The sequence below is a fragment of the Falco cherrug genome, chromosome 4 (assembly GCF_023634085.1).
Source record: "Falco cherrug isolate bFalChe1 chromosome 4, bFalChe1.pri, whole genome shotgun sequence".
In the NCBI taxonomy this organism is placed as follows: Eukaryota; Metazoa; Chordata; class Aves; order Falconiformes; family Falconidae; genus Falco; species Falco cherrug.
In genome coordinates this window covers 45,163,899-45,183,684 of record NC_073700.1, presented here as the reverse complement: position 1 = coordinate 45,183,684, position 19,786 = coordinate 45,163,899, and the positions used below count along the sequence as shown (strand labels likewise).

At 42.6% G+C, this 19,786-nt stretch overlaps 1 protein-coding gene across 5 annotated transcripts in view; it reads left to right on the top strand.

Moving 5' to 3' along the window:
- The window catches only part of CRTC1 (CREB regulated transcription coactivator 1), a 47,019-nt gene extending 27,445 nt beyond the window's left edge, over positions 1-19,574 (top strand). For 2 of the 5 annotated variants that reach the window (XM_055707987.1, XM_055707986.1), the window contains 11 exons: positions 1,184-1,245; positions 2,138-2,232; positions 3,569-3,654; positions 4,062-4,105; positions 4,426-4,646; positions 7,418-7,554; positions 8,126-8,377; positions 10,616-10,717; positions 15,994-16,080; positions 16,907-17,087; positions 17,853-19,574. In XM_055707987.1, coding sequence (XP_055563962.1) covers positions 1,184-1,245; positions 2,138-2,232; positions 3,569-3,654; positions 4,062-4,105; positions 4,426-4,646; positions 7,418-7,554; positions 8,126-8,377; positions 10,616-10,717; positions 15,994-16,080; positions 16,907-17,087; positions 17,853-18,064 — 1,479 coding nt within the window. In that variant the 3' untranslated portion in view covers positions 18,065-19,574. The remainder of the gene's footprint in view (positions 1-1,183; positions 1,246-2,137; positions 2,233-3,568; positions 3,655-4,061; positions 4,106-4,425; positions 4,647-7,417; positions 7,555-8,125; positions 8,378-10,615; positions 10,718-15,993; positions 16,081-16,906; positions 17,088-17,852) is intronic. The other 3 variants (XM_055707989.1, XM_055707988.1, XM_055707990.1) reach the window with 2 other exon arrangements.
- Positions 19,575-19,786: the final 212 nt, after the last annotated feature.

Below are 19,786 nucleotides of genomic sequence, written 5' to 3'. Positions count from 1 at the left end.
ATACTGGGGTGTGTTGGTGGATGAGAAGCTCAACATCATCCAGCAATGTGCATTTGCAGCCCAGAAAGCGAACTGGATCCTGGGCTGCATCAAAAGCAGCGTGGCCAGCAGGTTGGGGGAGGTGAGTTCTCCCTCTCTGCTCCACTTGTGAGACCCCACCTGCAGTACTGCCTCCAGCTCTGGGGCCCCCCATGTAAGAAGGATGTGGAGCTGTCGGAGCAAGTCCAGAGGAGGCCATTAAGATGATCAAGGGGGCTGGAGCCCCTCTCCAGGCTGAGAGAGTTGGGGTGGTTCAGCCTGGAGAAGAGAAGGCTCCGGGGAGACCTTATAGCAGCCTGCCAGTACCCAAAGGGGGGCTACAGGAAAGCTGAAGAGGGATTTTTACAAAGGCACATAGGGACAGGACAAGGGGGAATGGCTTTAAGCTGAAAGTGGCGAGATTTAGATCAGGTATAAGGAAGAAATTGTTCCCCGTGAGGGCGGTGAGGCGGTGGGACAGGCTGCCCAGAGCAGCTGTGGGTGCCCCATCTCTGGCAGGGCTCAAGGCCAGGCTGGATGGGGCTCGGGGCAGCCTGGGCTGGGGGGAGGGGTCCGTGCCCATGGCAGGGGGCTGGAACTGAATGATCTTTAAAATCCCTTCCAACCCAGACTATTCCATGATTCTATGAAAAGGCAGGGCAGTCTTGGTGAAACTGAGTTTCTTTTCAGAACTGAGTAAATCCAAACCAGAATAATTCTTTGCAGTTCATTGTGTGTTTTCTTACAAGTTGATTCATCGGTTTAGTATTTGCCAAGTGCTGTTTCTTCTTGCCGTTTGTGAGAGTGAATTAGGTTATTATTTCTGGCTGGCTTAAAATCTGCCACAATTGGATGGCTTGATGGAGCTAAAGGGAATGTATGTGTGGGAGAGTGGAAGGATGATGGCTTTTCAGGGAAGAGTTAGATGCTCAGAAAGGGAAAAGAAGGATTGTTGTCCTGTTGCTCAAACATTACAACAATCCCGATAATACTTTGAGTGTCCTTTTAAAGTCAGTGTGTTCCCTGTAGGGAATCCGCTTGCCTTTCTCTTGTGAGCTTAGTGGTTCTGACGGGGCAATTTGAATTATTCCTTGGGAAAAGAATTCAAATAAGCCTCCTACTTAAATGAGAAAGCAATGTTCTTCCCCTTAACTGATGGAATCACGTGGACAGCTGTCCGTATGGCACTGTGTATCTGTCACCTCCCTCAGACACAAGCTGGAGAAGGTTAGTGGCACAGTTGTGTGCATGTGTCTTAGTATTTGAACTGCATTCTCCGATACAGGCTGTTATTGTTCCTCACAGGAGTTGGCCATCCGAGTTGCCATGCCTTCCTGAATTTCGAAATTGGGTTTTTTTCTTCTATTATGCTTATTCTTTTAGATGACCTGCTTTTAAAATTAAGATGTCAGCTCATGTGATCTGTGTGAAGGTAAATCTTGCCAGATGGTCGAAGACATACCCCCAAAATCATTGAGTGGTAAATTGGTATTTTTGATAAATTGACTTGGATATTTCTCATGGCACAGAAACTGGGTTAGTCTGCCCTCACGAGCGTTCCAGTGGAAAGGAACAGAGTTGCCTGTTACTGCCCCTCGAGCTCCTGACACTGGAGGTTCTGGCTCGCCTAGGTGGTGGCCTGCGTTCCCGAGCGAAGGACTGTTCGTCATGAGAGATGTGTTGACCGTGGAGGTTCCCGTCTCCACGTGCATCCTGAACCAGTCATTTTCCCTCCCTACGAAACAGGGATGCTTGCTTTTCAAAGACTAGTGTAACCAAAGTATGTATAAGCAGCTTTCAAATTAAAAATTGCATTATTTGATCATGCATAATCTTAACAAAGCATATCAAATTATTTTCTAACAACGGCAACCAATTTATCCTGTATTCCTCTCAATCCCATTATTGAAACAATTGCTCTTCAAACTTGAACTAATTTGTTCTGTGAATTGATTGTTTCACAAGGAAAGTTGTGTCTGGTGTATGCCATATATAGATTTTGGTTTTTTTAATGCAGAGTATTCAGGTTTTATTGAGTTGGTTACATTTGTCTGGGGTTAAGCATTCTTTTATTTACAGAAACTGACAGTAATTTATTTTTTTTTTGCCTTCCTTTCAGGACAAATTCGGATTCTGCCTTGCACCAGAGTACTATGACTCCAGCTCAACAAGAATCCTTTTCAGGAGGGTCACAGGATATGCAGCAGAAGAGAGGTAAACAGAGAAAACCAGTAAAAATATTTGTAACTATCAAAGCATTGTACTTCAGATTACCTGCACATGTACTGGTGTTAATCTCTTTCTATAAATACACATGTACATAACACTTCCTAAATTCAGTTACACGGGAATTGAAACAAAGGACCCCATTTACTCTTCTGGGTACTGAAATCCAGAAAAGACTACAGAAATCTAAGACAGAACATTTTCCTGAACCCTGTTTTCTGTTATTCTCAGACCTATGGGGAAAAGTAATCTGGGCTTGTGGGACTCTGGCGGTTAGACTTGCTCTCAGCAGTACTAGAGGTTTGTGATAACTTCTAGACAAATGTAGAGCTCACAGGCATTTCATAGTTGGTGAAACAATATCGTGAGGTGGCAAGGCTTCATCTAGGTTTTATTTATGGCATTGAGGCCACCAGTGGATATACCCTCTTGGCTGCAATGCTTACAAACGGGTCTCTCCAGTAACATTTCCAGTTACAAGCTGGAGCAGCGCAGCCCTGTGGCACTAACAATTCGGCTGCCCTCTGCTGGCCTCTGCTCCGGCTGTCTGTTCCAGAAATACCTTAAAAGCTCTTAAATCTGTGTGGAGAAATTTAATCGTTCAATAAGCACCCAGAGACAGGTGAACGCACAAGTTGGATGCATGTACCCTGTACTGCAGCTCTTCCGTATACTTCTACAACAGCAAAATATTAAACAATGATCAACTTAAGCAGTATTACATAAATACAGATTTATGGTTGTTGTTGAGAAAGGCTTCTGTTAGATCTGACTGGGCTTCCTTTTGATGTTTCTTCGTCACCTTGATGTTAGCATGATGACACTGTTGTTTGCTTTGAACAGACATACTTGGAATATGGAGAAATAACAGCTTTAGAGCATTTCTCTTCCCAGGGGAGATGGTCTGGATTTTTCCCCGCTGGAATTGTCCTTTTGGCCACCTGTTAGATATACCAGGTGTATATATATCACTTGTGCAAAATTCAAAATATAGGAAAAACTAGGTCCCAAGATACACTTTTCTATGTAGATCTGAGCAGACTATATTGGAGGCCAAATTTTTTTTCAGTATTATTTGTTTTTTGTTTTTTTTTTTAAGCCGATAATGCCTCCTTGCTAATAAATACAATTTTGGTCTCTGGTCTTTGATTTTTTTTTTTATTTTTTTTTTTAATTTTGATCTCGTAACAGTAGAATGCCACTGTTTCATATTCATTGATATTAGATTACTTAAGAGTTTTCAAATGGTTAGATTTCAAATCTGAAAATTTCTTACTGAGACACTTAATATTATATTATGATTCCTTTTGTTCTCATTTCTTAGTTTTATTACTGACTGTCCCTGGAATGGAGGAAACCACCTCTGAGGCAGACAAAACCCTCTCTAAGCAAGGATGGGACACTAAAAAGGTAGGGATCTCCCATTTCAAAGTGTAAAGATTTTATTTTCTGAAAGTATTAAGTAAATTAATGCTCTGAATATTGTCAACCAAAACAAACTACTTGCAGAGATTAGATTAAATGCTGTATTGGAAACAAACCACTCAATGTTAATTAGATCAGAAAGGCACTTTATATGTATGTATGCATGCACATGTTTGATTATATCAGGAGAAACTTGAATTTGAGCCTTGTTGGGCCAATAAAGCAAAAAAGGTGACAGATGTCTTCTAAGAGCTTCACAGAGCTCTTGTGTAGAGGAATAGCTCTTCTGTAGAAACATGTTAAATTGAGTAAAACTTATTAATTGAAGTATATCCTAAGCATTAATCTCTAGCAGTATCTTTGCTTTTAAAAACATCTTCCTTCTATTTTAGACTGGGTCATCAAGACCTAAATCATGTGAAGTTCCAGGAATCAAGTAAGTTTTAGCAATTTATTTTAAAGAGTATTGAGGTCTTTAAGAGAGAATGTTTTGTATTGAATGTCCTCTTGCTTGTGAGGTTTCTGAAAAGTTCTTCGATGGTGTAACACTGCAATAGATACTGACAAGCCAAGCCAGAACCTCTATAAGTGACCCACTGGCTATTACATCTCTTATTAGTTTATCCGAAATACAATATATAGTTCTGTATATGGCAACTTCCTTTTTAAAAAACAATCTTATAAAAATCTGTCCAGACTGAAATATAAATTGAGGTATGTCTTTTTTTTTTGTTTTATTGTCTCTCCCTTATTTAGCATCTTTCCATCAGCTGACCAGGAAAACACTACAACACTGATTCCTGCTACGCATAACACGGGTGGCTCCCTGCCAGACCTGACAAACATCCATTTCCCCTCCCCTCTTCCAACACCGTTAGATCCTGAGGAATCCACATTCCCAGCCCTGAGTAGCTCCAATAGTACTGGAAATCTTGCTGCCAATCTGACTCACTTGGGCATCAGCACTGCCAATCAGGGTAAGATCATAACACTCAGGTGTTTTTGCAGATTGTCCGTAATATGTCACTTGTCTTAAATTATGGAAGTTCCCTTGCTGAATATTACTGTTTTGTCTGAGAGGTAATTGCATTTTGCTGTTGATTGACGTTTCTTTGTAAACAAGTTGTATCAAGCCATTTCTGTACAAAAGAGTGAGACAGCTGTATTTAGTTATATGACTTACAAATTGTCTTTCATTTTTCTGATGTTCTTGGTGCCCAAATCTGCTTTTTTTGTTGTATTTTATGTATAAGACTACAGGAGAGACTAGCATCCAAAGTGTGCCTCTCTTGTAATCCATTGTACTTAACACCAACAGCACTTGTGTTATGGAAACATCTTAGAGTAGGGCTTTTGTTTTCGTTCCTTTGGAATGTTGGGTTGTTTTTTTTCAGTGTGAGGATTCTTTTGGGGAGGGAACACTGCTTGCTTCATCTGAAGCAGATTTTCTCATTTGGGCATTTAAGAATGATATGGAGCCATTACAAAGTGTGCTGGTTGTTGTGAACTTGACTGCTTAAGTTTTGAAAATACCCTGAATATTCAGGCAACATAATAAGCAGGGCTTTGGGAAATAATACCAAGTGCACACCTTAATTTCTCAGAGCTCTCGCTATGGTGCCTTTGTGTTGAAATTGTTGCCTTTCTAGCAGTGTAGGTTTTGTTACAAATTCTTCTCGTGTGCAGTTGCTGTTTGAGCTGTTCAGCGTGGTGAGTCTGAGTTGTGGTTGTTGGGGTTCTTGGACTTGGGCAGTACTGATAATTTTTATTTTTTACAAAACAACTCCACAAACCAACAAACGTTTGTCATGCTGGCAATTTATAATATTCATACTGATCACCTGATAATTTCAGGACACATTAACTTTATAGGCAAATAGCCTAAACTGGCGATGGCTATTTTTTAAATAATTTCACTGGGTCGTACTGTAATAGTTGTGAAGTGGGTTGCATTCTTTTGTTGTCGGTGACAGTTGCAGTCAGTTGATTCCTAGAATAGAAATGAGGCATTGTATCCAAAAAATGCCAGTGTATTTCCTGTGTTAGGCAGGATTCCCTTACCCACTTAAAAATCCTCTCATATATTGGGAAAAGGAAATAATTCTAATCACGTTAGCATAGTGTTACGACTGAGCAGTTATGTCTAAGAATGAAGCAAGAAGGTGGTTTAACCATTTTAAGTACAGAGTAGGGCAGCAGCTTTCAGCATCCTGTGACAAGTTTTCTGGTCTCAAAAGAGACTGTGCAGAGTTTCAGAGATGGGCTGTTGCTCAAGTAGAATTTAGCAAGTCTGTGCAGACAGAACTGTTGTTTGTATAAAAAGAAACAAACTACTTGCATGGAGTTAAGCCAGATCGGGTCACTAAATTTTTTGCTGTACCTATAATTAGCAGAGTAAACGGTATAAAACCAAACCGGTAAGTATATAATTGCTTTGAAAACATTTCCTGATCTATCAAAGACTAACAAATAAAAAAAAATATACTCATTGATGATTTCGCTGCTTCTCTTTGGAGACTATCCCATAGTTTAACCATTGGCATAGTCACTGTTTGGCGCTTTTTTAAACTGATTTCTTCAAGCTTTCCTTGCCCTTCTTCTAGCTCTTCAGCAGAAAGTGTAAAGGCTTTTGAACCTTTTGCAGGAGCTGTGTGCCTTGCACAGGCATGCCCTCAGCAGCCCCAAGAAAAGGTGGGGGAACAAACACCTGCCCGGTTACAAAGAACTGCCAGCAATTTCAGATTACACATCAGTGCCTTTGAGTTTGTCAGTTCGCTGACATGTTCTGTGAGACAGTGTTGATTTTGAAAACATCGCAGGGGAAGCCAGGCAGTCTTCAGAATCTGTGCCGTTTGAGCCAGTTTGCCTGCTGGCTCCTTGGCAGCCCGGACTTCCTGGCTCCCTGGCAGCCTGCCTGGAAGCCTTGAACATTTGCCAAGTGCCTAGGAGCTCACAGGCTCTTGTGAATTCCTCCTTTCTGGCAGCTCTAGAAGAACAGCTCACCAGCTAGATTGTCCTGAAATCACTTTCCAGGGTGTCTCGGTTCCTCTGGGGTGAGGCAGAAAATAGAGGAGGTTGCAAAACTTGCAGTTTTTTGTCTTGAATTTGAACAAAATTAAAATGCTTGAATTGTTTATCCCGCCCCCCTGCTAGGTCATGGATCTTTAGAGTGTGAAGGATGTTTCCTGCCTTCCTGTGCATTGGTATGCCGTTAAAAACGGAGTACTTCCTGTGCAACCAGTTTTTCTTCTGCATTTTCCATGAAATAGGTGTTTGCTTTTATAATATCTCAAGTGCCCTCTGATTATTCTTGTTATATGGTCTGTTATCTTCTTTCTGAAGTTTGAGCCCTTACGAATAGAGCAGAATGTGCTTTTCTGGGTTCAGTGCGTGCGGCCCGGGAGGTGTGCGAGAATGATACCTATTGTTTCTGTAAACCGCTGAAGCTGCTCTGCTTATTTCAATTTCAAGTCAGTGTCTGAACGAACCTGAACAACCATGACTGGTTTTGGTCCAGGATAAACCACAAGGATCTTCCACTCATCCTACTGCTCTTCAGCCTGACAAAATTAATTGCAAATTAGCTAGTGAGTTCAAGCCTGATTGGCCAAGGTGCGTTCAGTGCTTTGCATTAAGTAGTTGTCCACTCACACCGTTAATTTTTCATCCTTTAGGTAATCACCCCTGTACAAGTATCAATACACCATTGCTCTGTTCCCATTTAAGCTGGTTGGTTTGTTCCTGGCAGGAATGACAACGACGCCAGCCCCTTCCCAGCAGCACCGCCAGCCAGCCGTCAGCCCTCTCTCCTTGAGTGCAGACTCAAGACGACCACAGTCACAGCAGATGTCTCCTACGCTTTCCCCTTTGTCACCGATTACTCAGGTAGGACCTTCCTTGGAGAGCTCAAAGTTTTCAATCACAGATTGTTTACTGAGGAGAAGCTGGCTGTAACTTCATCTCTCTTTTTCTGTAATTTTCTTCTGTAAATGTGTTCGTTAATTCAGAGCCCTAACAAGGGAGAGCTTTGTAGAGGGGACAGATTTTACTTTTGCTTTTCTTGAACCGTGGTAAAAAACACCTGTTAGGACACTTTCCTGCAGCGTTGTTATCCCAGAGTTAGTTGTGAAATTTTGAAGATACTTCTCTGATTTATGGGAGAAACTCAATTAGATTTTTAAATTGAATTCCTGAATGTGAGACTGCCGTTGACTGGGTTATTGATGTCTGACCTGGACATTCAACTGGGCTTTTAGAGTATTTGCTTAGTGTACACTGGAGGTGATACTAAGCCTTTTGAAACCTGGTCCTGACTGTTTCTGAACCTTTAGGAAACGTTTCTTTAAATGCAAGATGAGATTGACTTAGTACAGTTCCCTTGGTGTGAAACTTGATGGGCTTGAAAATGAAGGGAAATTACCTGCCAGCATGGATGATTTTGATTCTTCTTTTTAAGGCCGTGGCTATGGATGCATTGTCTCTGGAGCAGCAGCTTCCTCCATATCCATTTTTCACCCAGACAACTTCCCAACAACAGCAGCAGACGCAGGTGGCAAGTACCCTGCCTCAGAATACTCCTTTAATGCAGACCTCTGGTTTACAGCGAGGAACACAGCTCCCCCCACTCTCTGTCACGGTACCTTCTACCATCCCACAGTCACCTCCTGGTAGCCAGACCCAACCATCAATGGGAATAGACATCAACTCGGTAAGCTTGGGCACAGCTGGAAATGATAGAGCTTCCATTTCCTGCAGCGTAGTGTCAGAGGTCAAGCTGGACAGCCCTTGTAATAATTATACTTTTAGGCAGAGTCTGAAGCAGACTTAGGATGGTTTTGGTTGAATCCACGTTTAAATGTTTTATAGAGGAAAATTTGGTTTTCATGTGCGCTTAGGGTGGCTGTATTTTCATAAAGTGGCGTCCCTTACCACTCCACGTTTGATTAGAGCAGCTTAAATAGATCAGCGTTTATTTAGTGCCTTGCCGCTGCCGTGGCATCGATACGTTTGCCGGCTGTTAAGTGTAATGCAGCCCCAACACATTGCATGTTACACAGTGTGCTATAGCCTGGAGGAGGTAACAGAGCTTCAATAAAGAAACCTGCTAGCAAGCATTTTCCAAAAGTTGAGAGAACCAGGTATTTTCTATACTTTTTAGAACCCTTTCATTTTAAGGAATTTTAGAGCGTACGTTATGATCTTCAAAAACTGGGTTTGTGGCTGCCTTCAGATGCCCAGAGGAGGTAGACTGTATACATACATACACCGATGATTTATGGACAGGTTTCTTTTTCTTGCTTGTTTTAACATGGTCTGTTATGAAATGTTCTGTCTGTCTCAACATAACGAAAATCTGAAATGCAGAGCAAGGTCAGAGTTCCAGGCTATCGAGGGAAGAATTTCACAGCTCGTTCTCTGCTCATCCTGCCCTGCTGTGTAGGATCTCTGGTGTTGTCTGACCTGTTGTGTCCTCCTGGCAGTGTTGTAGTGACAGCAATTGGTTTGAGAATGAGATGAAATCGTTGTCTAGTGATCTAGCACTTGATCGGGGGTTTCATTTGTGGATCTAACTTTTAACAGTTCCTGCTGATGAGTGCTTCTTGAAAGAAGTTGCTTCCCTTTCAGAATTGGAAGGGGAAGGGGGAAGGACAAACCCAGCAGTGGAAAGGATACCAATCCGCTCAAAATGTGTTAGAATTAAAACGCTGGGACGCTTCTCATGTAGCTACTAGTATAGATGATTCTGATTTTCATTCTTTGCTTTCTGTGTTGCTTTCCTCATCCTAAACTTATTTACGACCTTAACTTTTAGGGTGCTGTGCTTATCTTTTTAAAGCAACTGAAACAATTCATAAATAAATGTAAGTTTAAAGCTAGTTTATCAAAAAGCCGTTGGAGCTGTGTTACGGTCTAACTGACAACTTCTGTGCAGTTTTTGTAAAGCAATATTGAAATTCTTTTTGCTGTAGTTTGGATGTCTGCTTAAAGTTTGTAAGGAGCAATGCATAGCAGGAAGGGTTAAGACACATTTTCTTGAGATTTACAGAATTCGGTGTTGGGAAGCATTTGTAGTACAGCGTTCTCCCACGCTGCAAAGCTGTCTGATTAAATTACTCCTTTTCTTAGAACTACTGGATTGCAGGTTTTCCTCAATCATCTGTTAATTTCTAGAGGAAGTATGATGAGAAGAGCTGTACTTACTATTTATGCTAATTAGTGCAATATTCCATTAAATGCCAGTAAGATTATTAATTTGCTCAAATCCAGGGTTCTTTATGCCCCCAAAAAGGTAAATCTTTGAAAGTGTGTTCTCAAGATGACTGGGAACAATGGAAATGTTACTAATATAAACCTGCAAAACACAGTGTGAATTCTCAGACAGTGTCTGTTCCATGTCCTGGGGTAAAACGCAGCGTTGCGAAGGATTCCAGCCGGGTGTACACTTCCATCTGGATAACGCACCCGGGCTTTAAGACTAGGCAGAGTAATAGGAGAAGGATTTCTAGAGCAATGTAAACACAGGTTAAGAATGTGTGGGTATGGCAGTTGAAGAATAAATTACATTATTTTTGAGTTATTCCCAGCTTTCAAGGCTTCTTTTCCCTAAATCATTGGCTGACCAGATTTTATTTTTTATTTTTTATTTTTTATTTATTTTTTTTTAATTGAGTGTAACTGAGAACAGGGAGGAAATAGTTCCGCAGTTTTGCTTATACAACAGCGCTGCCCTGCTCTCAGCCCTTCAGTCAGACCAGACCATGCCACGCTGATACCTTAACTCTCTCCTTTTTGCGGCATTGTTCACAGTAATCGTGTCTTCATACATAGCCAAGAATTGCTGAAGAGGATGGTTTCTCCCAGCTTCCTCGAGCTGTATACGCCAGAAGTTTATAATTTTCCAACCTTCCATCAATCCCATGGTCTTTAATTCTGTGTTGTTCTGTAGGCTTCACTCCAGCAGTACCGCAGTAATGCTGGATCCCCAGCCAACCAGTCTCCCACCTCTCCTGTCTCCAATCAAGGCTTCTCTCCTGGCAGCTCCCCTCAAGTAAGGGACTCTGTGCTTCCACAGGCCTTGCTTCTTGTGTTTGTTTTTAGTTGAGTCTCTCCATTACTGACCCATAGTTGTCTCACTGTAATTGTATGTGCCTCATACATTACCGATGTCTCATCTCGTCTGCAGTTCCATTCAGTTCCAGAGTTTTTCAGTAGCTGGTGAATTGCCTTTTGATTGATCAAAGCTGCTATTTGAATGCTCTTAAAACTCAGTTACCTCTTTGGGGTGTGCCATGGACAGAACCTCCAGGTAGACCCCTTCCAATTAGCGGTGTCAGGTAGGAGCTGAGGGCTGAGGTTGGGAGGGCAGGGGGGAGAGAGAGAGAGGGAAAGGCAAGTGCCTCCTGCAGCAGGATAATTCCTGTGGCACCAAATACCCCTCGTGTGGCCAAATGCATTGACATCAGGACCTTTATTTTACATGGGAACGTAGACTTTGACAGAAAACACCAGAGAAAACGCTCTTAAAAATTAGCAGCTGTATCTTGTGGCTTGCAAGTAGTGGATTAGTAAACACGCTTTCTTGCATGGTAGCTGGTTTTTCTTCCTGTGTATGTATCTACTCATACATCCACATGTCCTATATGCAAGTCGTAGCTTGGTATGTGTGTTAATCCTACGAAGGGAGATTTTTATCTGCCCGCAGCAAGACAGTTAAGCAGCCTTTGGGGGTGCCCCTAGCGTAAGGGAGTGAGTGCATTTGCAGTGCAGAAATAATCTGACACTGCTAAAAGAGCTCCGTATGGCTGCCCTTTTCCTAAATCCCACCTGTAGAAATAAGGTGCAGGAAATTCTTTCAGAGCATCACAACAGAGTCTGAAAATACATTTTCTGTTTCATCATTTAACGTTTTAAGGCTGTAAGGAGGATCCTATCTAAATAAGTTCTGCCCCTTCATGGTTCCAAAGCAGAAGCTTCGTCTCTCCTTGCCATTAGCCAGAGACAGGTCACTGGTAAGCTCAGTAACAGATCCGAGTGTCAGGACTGTCTGGATTTTCTTAACCCTTGCTTAATTGCTTCTTAACTTCTCTCTTCTGCCTGCTTCTGTGACTTCTGCTGTGTTCTGTGTGTGGCTCAAAGAAAACAAGCAAACTTACTCCTCTAGGCTGTCATGTAGAGCAAAGCTGTTGCCAAGTCCTGCTGCAAATTCTCAGGTCCAGTTCTCATTTGGGCAGTGCATCCAATTTTGATTTTTGCATTGATTTTTCTTTCCCCCTTGACTTCTCAATAACTCCTCCTTGGTTTTGTCCCACAGGCTTGTTGCCACTGGTCAGTCCAAAAGTACTGGAGTGCTGCAAGCGCTCCCCAGTGGAGCACACACTTGGCTGTAATTTTTCCTGCTGGGCCCGTTTTATCCTGTAAAGCCTTGCTTTGGTTTTGCTATTTTCAAGTGGGATGCCATAACTGAGTGAAAGGAAGAGGTTTTATTAATGCTGCTTACTTTAGTATTGGCCACTTAAAAATACCCACACAATTCTTTACTTTCGCTAAATTAAAAATGAGACAGCTTTCCTGCCTCCGTCAATGAACCAAAAGCTAGTAGTGCCGAGCGAGCTATCTGTGGTAGTCGTTGCAAATATGAAGCGTGGAGAGAAGCAATGGGGGAAGAAAAAAACAGTTTGGAAGAAAAATTTGGGTTGGTTGCAATTATGGGGGCAGCTCCCAAATAGCAGGATCCATTAGACTGTAGAGTCATCTACTGCCAAGCATAAAGGCAGATTGGTTCCAACAGCAGAACATGCCCGTTGTGGAACAGTCTGGCACTGGCTGACAAGAGTGGAATAAAGTAGGTGTGACCGGGTAGGCGTCCTCCGCTTGTTCCTGTTTCTCTGATTAATTTTAGGTTAAATCGTTCTGCAGCGTACCAGTATGATGAGTGACACGCTCTAAAAATAGAAATCTGTCGTTCTGATTTTTATCACATACGGTTCATTCACCAGAAGTTATTTTTCATCTTTCCACATCTCCAAATCTATTTGCTCTTCTGTTTTGGATGTGTGTTTGTTATATGAAGGTCTTCCTGTTCAAACACGAATTGAAAAGCTCTGCTTGTAGTTCTCAGCTTTGTGTTTGCATGGCTTTTCATTGACAGTGGCTTGTTTATTACTACTTTGCTTTTCTCCTCTAACACCTGGCATACTGTTCCAATTAGATAGAAATCTGTTTTTTTTAGTAGACTGGCTCTATACTGGATAATATGGTATGTATTTTTAGATTAATAATTTAAGCCAGGGGTTTTGTGGTTTGGGTTTGGTTTTTTTCTTGCAGTCACCACATCATTAACCCAAGAAGATGTACTGTTGACAAAACAGACCTCATCTCGCGTTTCTGGAGGAGATGGTGTTAGCAAGATGTTTTTCACAGAGTTGTCGATAAATTATTCTAGGGCTCTGAAGTGTTGAAGTAATGACATTTCCAGTTGATTTCCTTTGGGAGTTTCAGTGCTTACAGATGTAATAGCCGGTATACTTCAGAGCTGAGGGATAAATATGGGCTTGTATGTTTTGTTAGGAGTTACTAGCCTAGACTTGCACAAATAGATTTTGGTCTCCTGTTTATTATATTTCATGTTTTCCACACTTTTTAGGATGGGAACAGTGCTTAGTGGCATGCAAAGGTTTTAGGTTTTGCCCTAGTTCTGAAAAGCTCCTCCGTGAATGAAATGTCAGAAGTTAAAGGAAGAAAAATACCTTGATCCTCGTTGGAGCTCTCAAATAGCGATTGTGTTTCTAGTGTTGGTCCGAACTGGCTTTGATTCATGTTGAGGATGTGACATCCCGAAGCGCAGATTTTTCATTAGAAATTGTTATAAAACATCACACAGCTCCGAAGCCGTGCCTTGTCGCTTAAAATAGGAACAATTTTCCTGTGATAAGAGTTAAGCCTGGCTGGTCCTGATCGGCTTGCTTGAGTCAGCTCTCACTTCTGACTCTGTTTTCTTTGTTTTTAGAAGGAAGTGTCACATGTAGCAGGTCGAGTAATGCCGAGTTTGAGTAGTTGTTCAACGTGTGACTGGTCAGCAAGCAAGATAACAGTGATTTAAAGAAGAGTGAAAAGTGTGGTGTTTTTTTATTTATTTAAGTAGTGCTTTGCCTTTTCCCTGATGAGGCATGAAGCGGCTCTTGCCTGTGATGTTTGATGACTTCCTTGTAACCTGGTCTCATGTGAGGGATAGAGCAGCGACAATAGTTTTGAGGACCAGATGATAAATCCGAAGACCCGTTCCAATTATAATCGTTTTCAGTTTTTCCCTGCCTCTAAGGAGGGCATCAAGTAGGGTGTTAAGCTGCAAAGATGCCGTTATTGTTCTGTGGTTGTAGCTGTGACAGATCATAAATGCGCAGGCAAGTGAATCAAAAATCTTAATCTTTTGCCCATAAATCCCTCTTCTTGGCTCAGGCTCTACTTAGTCAGTCTTAAGGATGAGCTTCATTTAGTCAAACCATTGCTTACGGAGAAGTTACCGTGTGACCTCTGATGAAGATCTGGAGGCAGCTGTCTGCTCCTGTTTCTGCCTCTGCCAGTGTCTTGCTCTCCCACAGCGCGGTGGTGGTCCGTCAGGCTTGTGTTTCCAGCGTTCTGACGTTACCCAGCAGCGCTGCTCCGCAGCAAATTTCTCCCTTCCTCAAGGGCACTCAAATGGTACCTGCACCCTCGCCTGCAGCCGGTGGAAAGCGCTTCGCGGCGGTGCTCAGAGCAGTTCTTGGATCAGGCAGGATCTGCTCAGCGAGGAGTTTTGTAGCACGCGCAGCGTGTGCTGACCTTTCAGCCACCTTCCCCCATGGGGTCTCGTTCTCGAGCTGTGAATTCCTCCCTTTGAATGCCACATTTATCCCAAAGCATCCATATAACGTGATAGCCGAGGATTCTGGCTGAAGGTGGGAAGGTTTTTGTTTGCTTTAAAAAGAGTATATTGTTGCTTCTTTCCTGGTAGTCCCCTCTCCTGGAAGTTGTGGGCAATTTAGTTTTTCTTTTATACGAGACTTCCCTTCTTTTCCTTGCATGCCACCTGCAAATAAGCTGCGCTGAGATATGCTGCTGATGCAGGAGGGAGAATGTTTAAAATGGGATGTTTGCTGAAATGTGGATGTTCACTGTTGTGGACATCGTCTGCTGGTTTTTTGTGTATCTTAATCTCTGGCTGCGTTTAGTGCTTTTAAGTGGTGGCTGGTATAATTCTGTTCTGATATTTCCTAGGCTTTTGTTGAATTTCATGTGCTGCTTAGGTTTTTAAGGAGAAAAATTGTAGCCTTCCTCTTTTAACGTGTAGATAAAGCAGCTGGAAAACGCTGTGCAAGGTATTGAATTATGTTTTTTAAGACTGATACAAACTCTCCGTGCAAGTTGTCTTTTAGAGACACCATCTGTTACAGCTGCTGTCTTTGTCAGTGGATGTTTTTTCAGCTGGAATATCAGGATTTGTGACAGTTTAAAATAAGAGGTGATCTCTCTGTGATTTCTGTTATATCTGGCAATTCTTTGGGACAATATTGAATAGTATTACAACTTCAACATCAAATTCTCGGTCACCTTTAGAATAATTGATAGAGAATAACTGATAAATGCTTGTTGTGCCAAAGGGGACAGTAAAATAGCAAGGCTGAGGGATGCCTCCTGAGATTCTTGCCTTCAAACTGCTGATAACATGCTTTCCCAGGCTTTCTCGTTAACTTTTCTGATCCGCAGCAAAAAGAGAAATGACTTTACACTGTCAGTTTGGCATGTTGTTGTCTCAGTGAACTGGCTGTGCCGTGAACACGAGGTTGCAGAGGCAGTGAGCTAGTCGCTACCTGCGTGCTGGTGAGCAGCTTTGCATTGCATTTTGTTTTTAACGTGCAGTTTACTTCTGTGTGGGGTTTGTCTTTCACACACCCCCTCAAAAAAAAAAACCAACCTTCACAAAAAAGCTGAAGTTGCAGCTTGATTGTGGTTTTTTCTTTGATTTATTTCTTGTGTTACCTAGCGCACTCGTCTGTTTTCATAAATCAGAAGTTTTCTGTGTTGTATGTCCTCCGTGAGGAAGTTTGTTTGGTTTACTTGACTGTATTTTTGTGCTTACCAAAAGGCAGCGTAACATGGAAGGGTTTGCGTGTTGCAGGGAAATACCGAATGTTTGATGAATTTGCTGATGGTTAGTGGTTGTTAATAATAAAGGGCACTGCTAACTAACATTGAGAAGAATCAGTTGGAAGGCTCGAGTCACTCGCACACCGTGGGTACGTCTGTTTGTGAGATTTTTGCACCATAAAGACTCTGTTTTGTTTTCAGCATTCTTCCATTCTGGGGAGTGTATTTGGTGACTCCTATTATGATCAGCAGATGACAGCTAGGCAGGCTAATGCCCTATCCCATCAGGTGAGCAAATTCATCTCAGATTTTCAGCTATATTTCGGCCACTTTCAGCTTAAAATAAATACAGATCAACTTTTGATTATTTTATGTGAGATCACATTTTGTCCATATAGTTTTACTTCTGTTATTTTTAGTTTGCAATACTCTGGGATTGCTTTTCTTCTGCCTTCCCCCCCCTCCTCCCCTGCCTTCCCCCTTGTCCCTCCGCCATTGCAGCAGATGTTTTTAAAGGTGTTCTGCCAAGTTTATTGGATTAAAAATAATGAAAATAAATTTTAAAACCCCCACGTTTCTGGCCGTAGTTGCATTTGGGAAAGATTTGCTTGTAGGTGGTAACAATATTTACTCCTGAATTTGGCAAACAGCTCGTGCGCGGTACCAAAACGCAGCGAGCAGACCCGTGTGCCTTCGTTAGTTTGGCCAGGCAGCGCAGTGATTCATTCAGCTATGAAATACACGCCGCTAGCGGGAAAACCCGAGATGGCTTCTGAGAGGCAGTGCTTGATGGGCAGATACCTGAGTTAGTAGCATGAATTACGTTTGGTTTTTTTTTTTTATTTTGTTCTAAAGCTACCTTTTCTTTTGTTGTTATGGTATCAAAAGCAACACTTTTATTTTTGCATCCACCCTCATTCCCCTGCACTCTGGATTTGGCAGAAAACTATTCTGGAAAGTTAAGTGAAAATAGACCGTATTTTGACCAACGAAACCTAAAGATGAATTTGTTTGCCTGTCTCGATATTGCTTCCCGTACTTGAGCTTTGTAAGTTGTTTTGCTGTTCTTTCCTGATGGTTAGAAGTAATAATTCCTTTGTGCCTTGGTCTTCAGCTTGAACAGTTTAATATGATAGAAAACGCCATTAGTTCCAACAGCCTGTACAGCCCTTGTTCCACCCTTAACTACTCCCAGGCAGCCATGATGGGACTTACCGGCAGTCATGGCAGCTTGCAGGACTCGCAGCAGCTGAATTACTCCAGCCATGGAAACATCCCCAACATCATTCTTACAGGTAAGAATCAGAGCCTGAACCGGCAACCAGACCATGTCGGTGTTTCTTTGTTGTGCAGTGGCTCGCTTCGAGCCGAGAAAGGAAGAGGGTGTCATTGCATGTGAAGGTTTTGTTTCACCTTGGGCGAACGCTGTTACCGGTGTGATGTGTTTCCCGAGTGCCAGCGAGCCCGATGGCTCTTGTTTAATCCCAGCAAACTGGTAGAGCTGCAGTGGCAGCGCTGATTGTCTTATAGACTTCCCCTGCCTCTGAATTTACAGGATCCTCCGCCACAGCAAAGGAGAAGCTGCAAAAGCCAAACTTCTTCCTCTGCTGCTCTGGTCGGGCTTGCCAACAAAGGGCTTTTTGGTGTCACATATGGTGGCGAATCTGGTCACAGTGGGATGTTTGGAAACAATTTCTGCGCAGGCCACTGAGAAAACCATCATTCAGTCCGTATTTCAGCCAAGAACTCTTGCTGATTAGAATGATGCAAATGAAGGTTATTCCTCCTAAAGCCAGAGGAGAGAAAAGAGACTCGAGTGATGCCACTTTGTGGCCCCCAAATGTACATATATGATTTTTGCTTTTTGTTAGGCCGTTACAATGGCTTTGAGATGCGCTGACAAATCTGTAATTCCTCCGGCTGGAAACGAGGATAGATGTTGCTCCCCTTAGTTCGATAAATCGTTCCAGAATTTTTGCAAGCTGTTTTATCCCCTGACTGCCTGGCGAGTGTGTATTTGCTAAGCCCTGCCAACACCTTTCTCTTCCTCTTCCCTGCAGTGACAGGAGAATCTCCTCCCAGCTTATCAAAAGAACTGACCAGCTCTTTGGCAGGAGTGGGAGACGTCAGCTTTGATACGGATTCCCAGTTCCCTCTGGATGAACTCAAAATTGACCCTTTAACCTTGGATGGACTGCACATGCTGAATGACCCAGACATGGTCCTCACCGACCCCGCCACAGAGGACACGTTCAGGATGGACCGGCTGTGAAGTGCGGACGCCAGGAGCGTGGGAATGACGCTTGTTCCTGGAGCCCAGCCGAACTAGAGAGTCCAGTGGGTCAGTCGTGTCAGAACAGGAGCTGCCGAGAGCAGTAGCTCTGTCCTGTACAACATGTACAATGAGTAAAGCTTGTCGTTCTAAGCTTGCAGCGCTGCAGACCCCTACTCCCTGTCGCGCCGTATTTCACCCCTTATCCGCTCATTGCCATTAATGAGTAAGGAGTTTCCATCAGCCTTTTCCTCTCCAGAGCCCCCCCCTTTCCCCCCACCAAGGCTCCAGCGTTAAGTTGTCAGTTTATCCTTTTGCACTAGAAAAGGGGTGGTTTTGGGCAGGCGAGGAAGGTTCAGAGCCAAGGGCAAAGAGATTCTGTCGAACGAACCACGCCGGTGGCTGCTGTTGGAGATGGGGAGGGGGACGCGCCGACGGCACCCCCCCTCCCTCCCCCCGATTCGAAAGCAAATCTCTGCATTGGCACCTCTGGGAGGGGCTGGGGGAGCTTCGGCGGTTTTGACTCTGCTTTGTGACACCTGCTTTGTAGAGTAAAACGCTGCTTCTTCCCTTCTCGCTGCGCCATGTTTGTTTGCAGGTTTGTCTCCTTGACTGTTGTCCTGCACCTGCTGCCTCTTCTCGTGCCCCGAGCAAACTCGCCCGCTTGGCAAAGCGGCAAAGCAGCCTGGCAGCCCGATGGCCTTTGTAGCTGGCCAGTCATGAAAGGCGACTGTAAACACTAGTTTCAAAGCTTTTTTTTTTTTTTTTTTAATATATATGTAATATATATATTTATATATATGTATACATATATATAGCATTTCTGAGCACACAAAAAAGTACTATAATTCATTACTTGATTAGCACGGAGGAAGGATCGGAACATTTTAAAGCAGCTAGAAGAATATAGGAGACTAACGTGCAGAGCATATTTCTAATTTTACTTTGTGAGAGATTCCTGGGCAACAGGAAGGGCATTTCTATAGCAATGCCTGGCTCAAGTCACGATGACTATTTTTTATTTTTTATTCTTATTCATTACTTATTCTGTTACCATTATTTATGATCTTTTTGGTTTTTTATTTAAGTATTTGGATATTAGGAAAGTAGCTAAACTACATACAGCCAATTGAAGCACTCTACATAATACTTGTACAGTACATCTTTTTGTGTTTTTATTCCAGAAATATATTATATATATTATATATATAGGTATTTTTAACTAACTGGAATTTTAAACAGATGTTGAGCAGAAGGAAGCCTAAGGCAAGTCTAGATGTTTTCCTTTTATATAGTCAAAATAGGGTGGCAGGAACTTAGATATTCCTTCTTTCACCCTGGGGAAAAAATAGCTTGCTCCACAGCAAACAGTACTGTATCCTCGAACAGGTTGAGATTCTGTTAAATTTATAATAGACTATTTCTGTTAGTCCTTGTTAATATTCTGTGCTGCAGTATAACGGACCGGTGAACAACACTTTATCAATGGAAGATTAAAAACAAAACAAAACACCCCAAACCCACAAAACCCAAACCATCCATTGACTCCAAATTGGTGGTTTCACTTAAATGTCATGGCTGAATTGATAACGATTCCCAGTGAACTGATAATGATTCCCAGATCTCTGCGCTTGGGGCTCTCATCACATTTGACAACACAATTAAAGATTTATCGAGAGCCCACCAGGCTTACAGCAGTTGCTAAAAGGTTGTCTTTGTTAC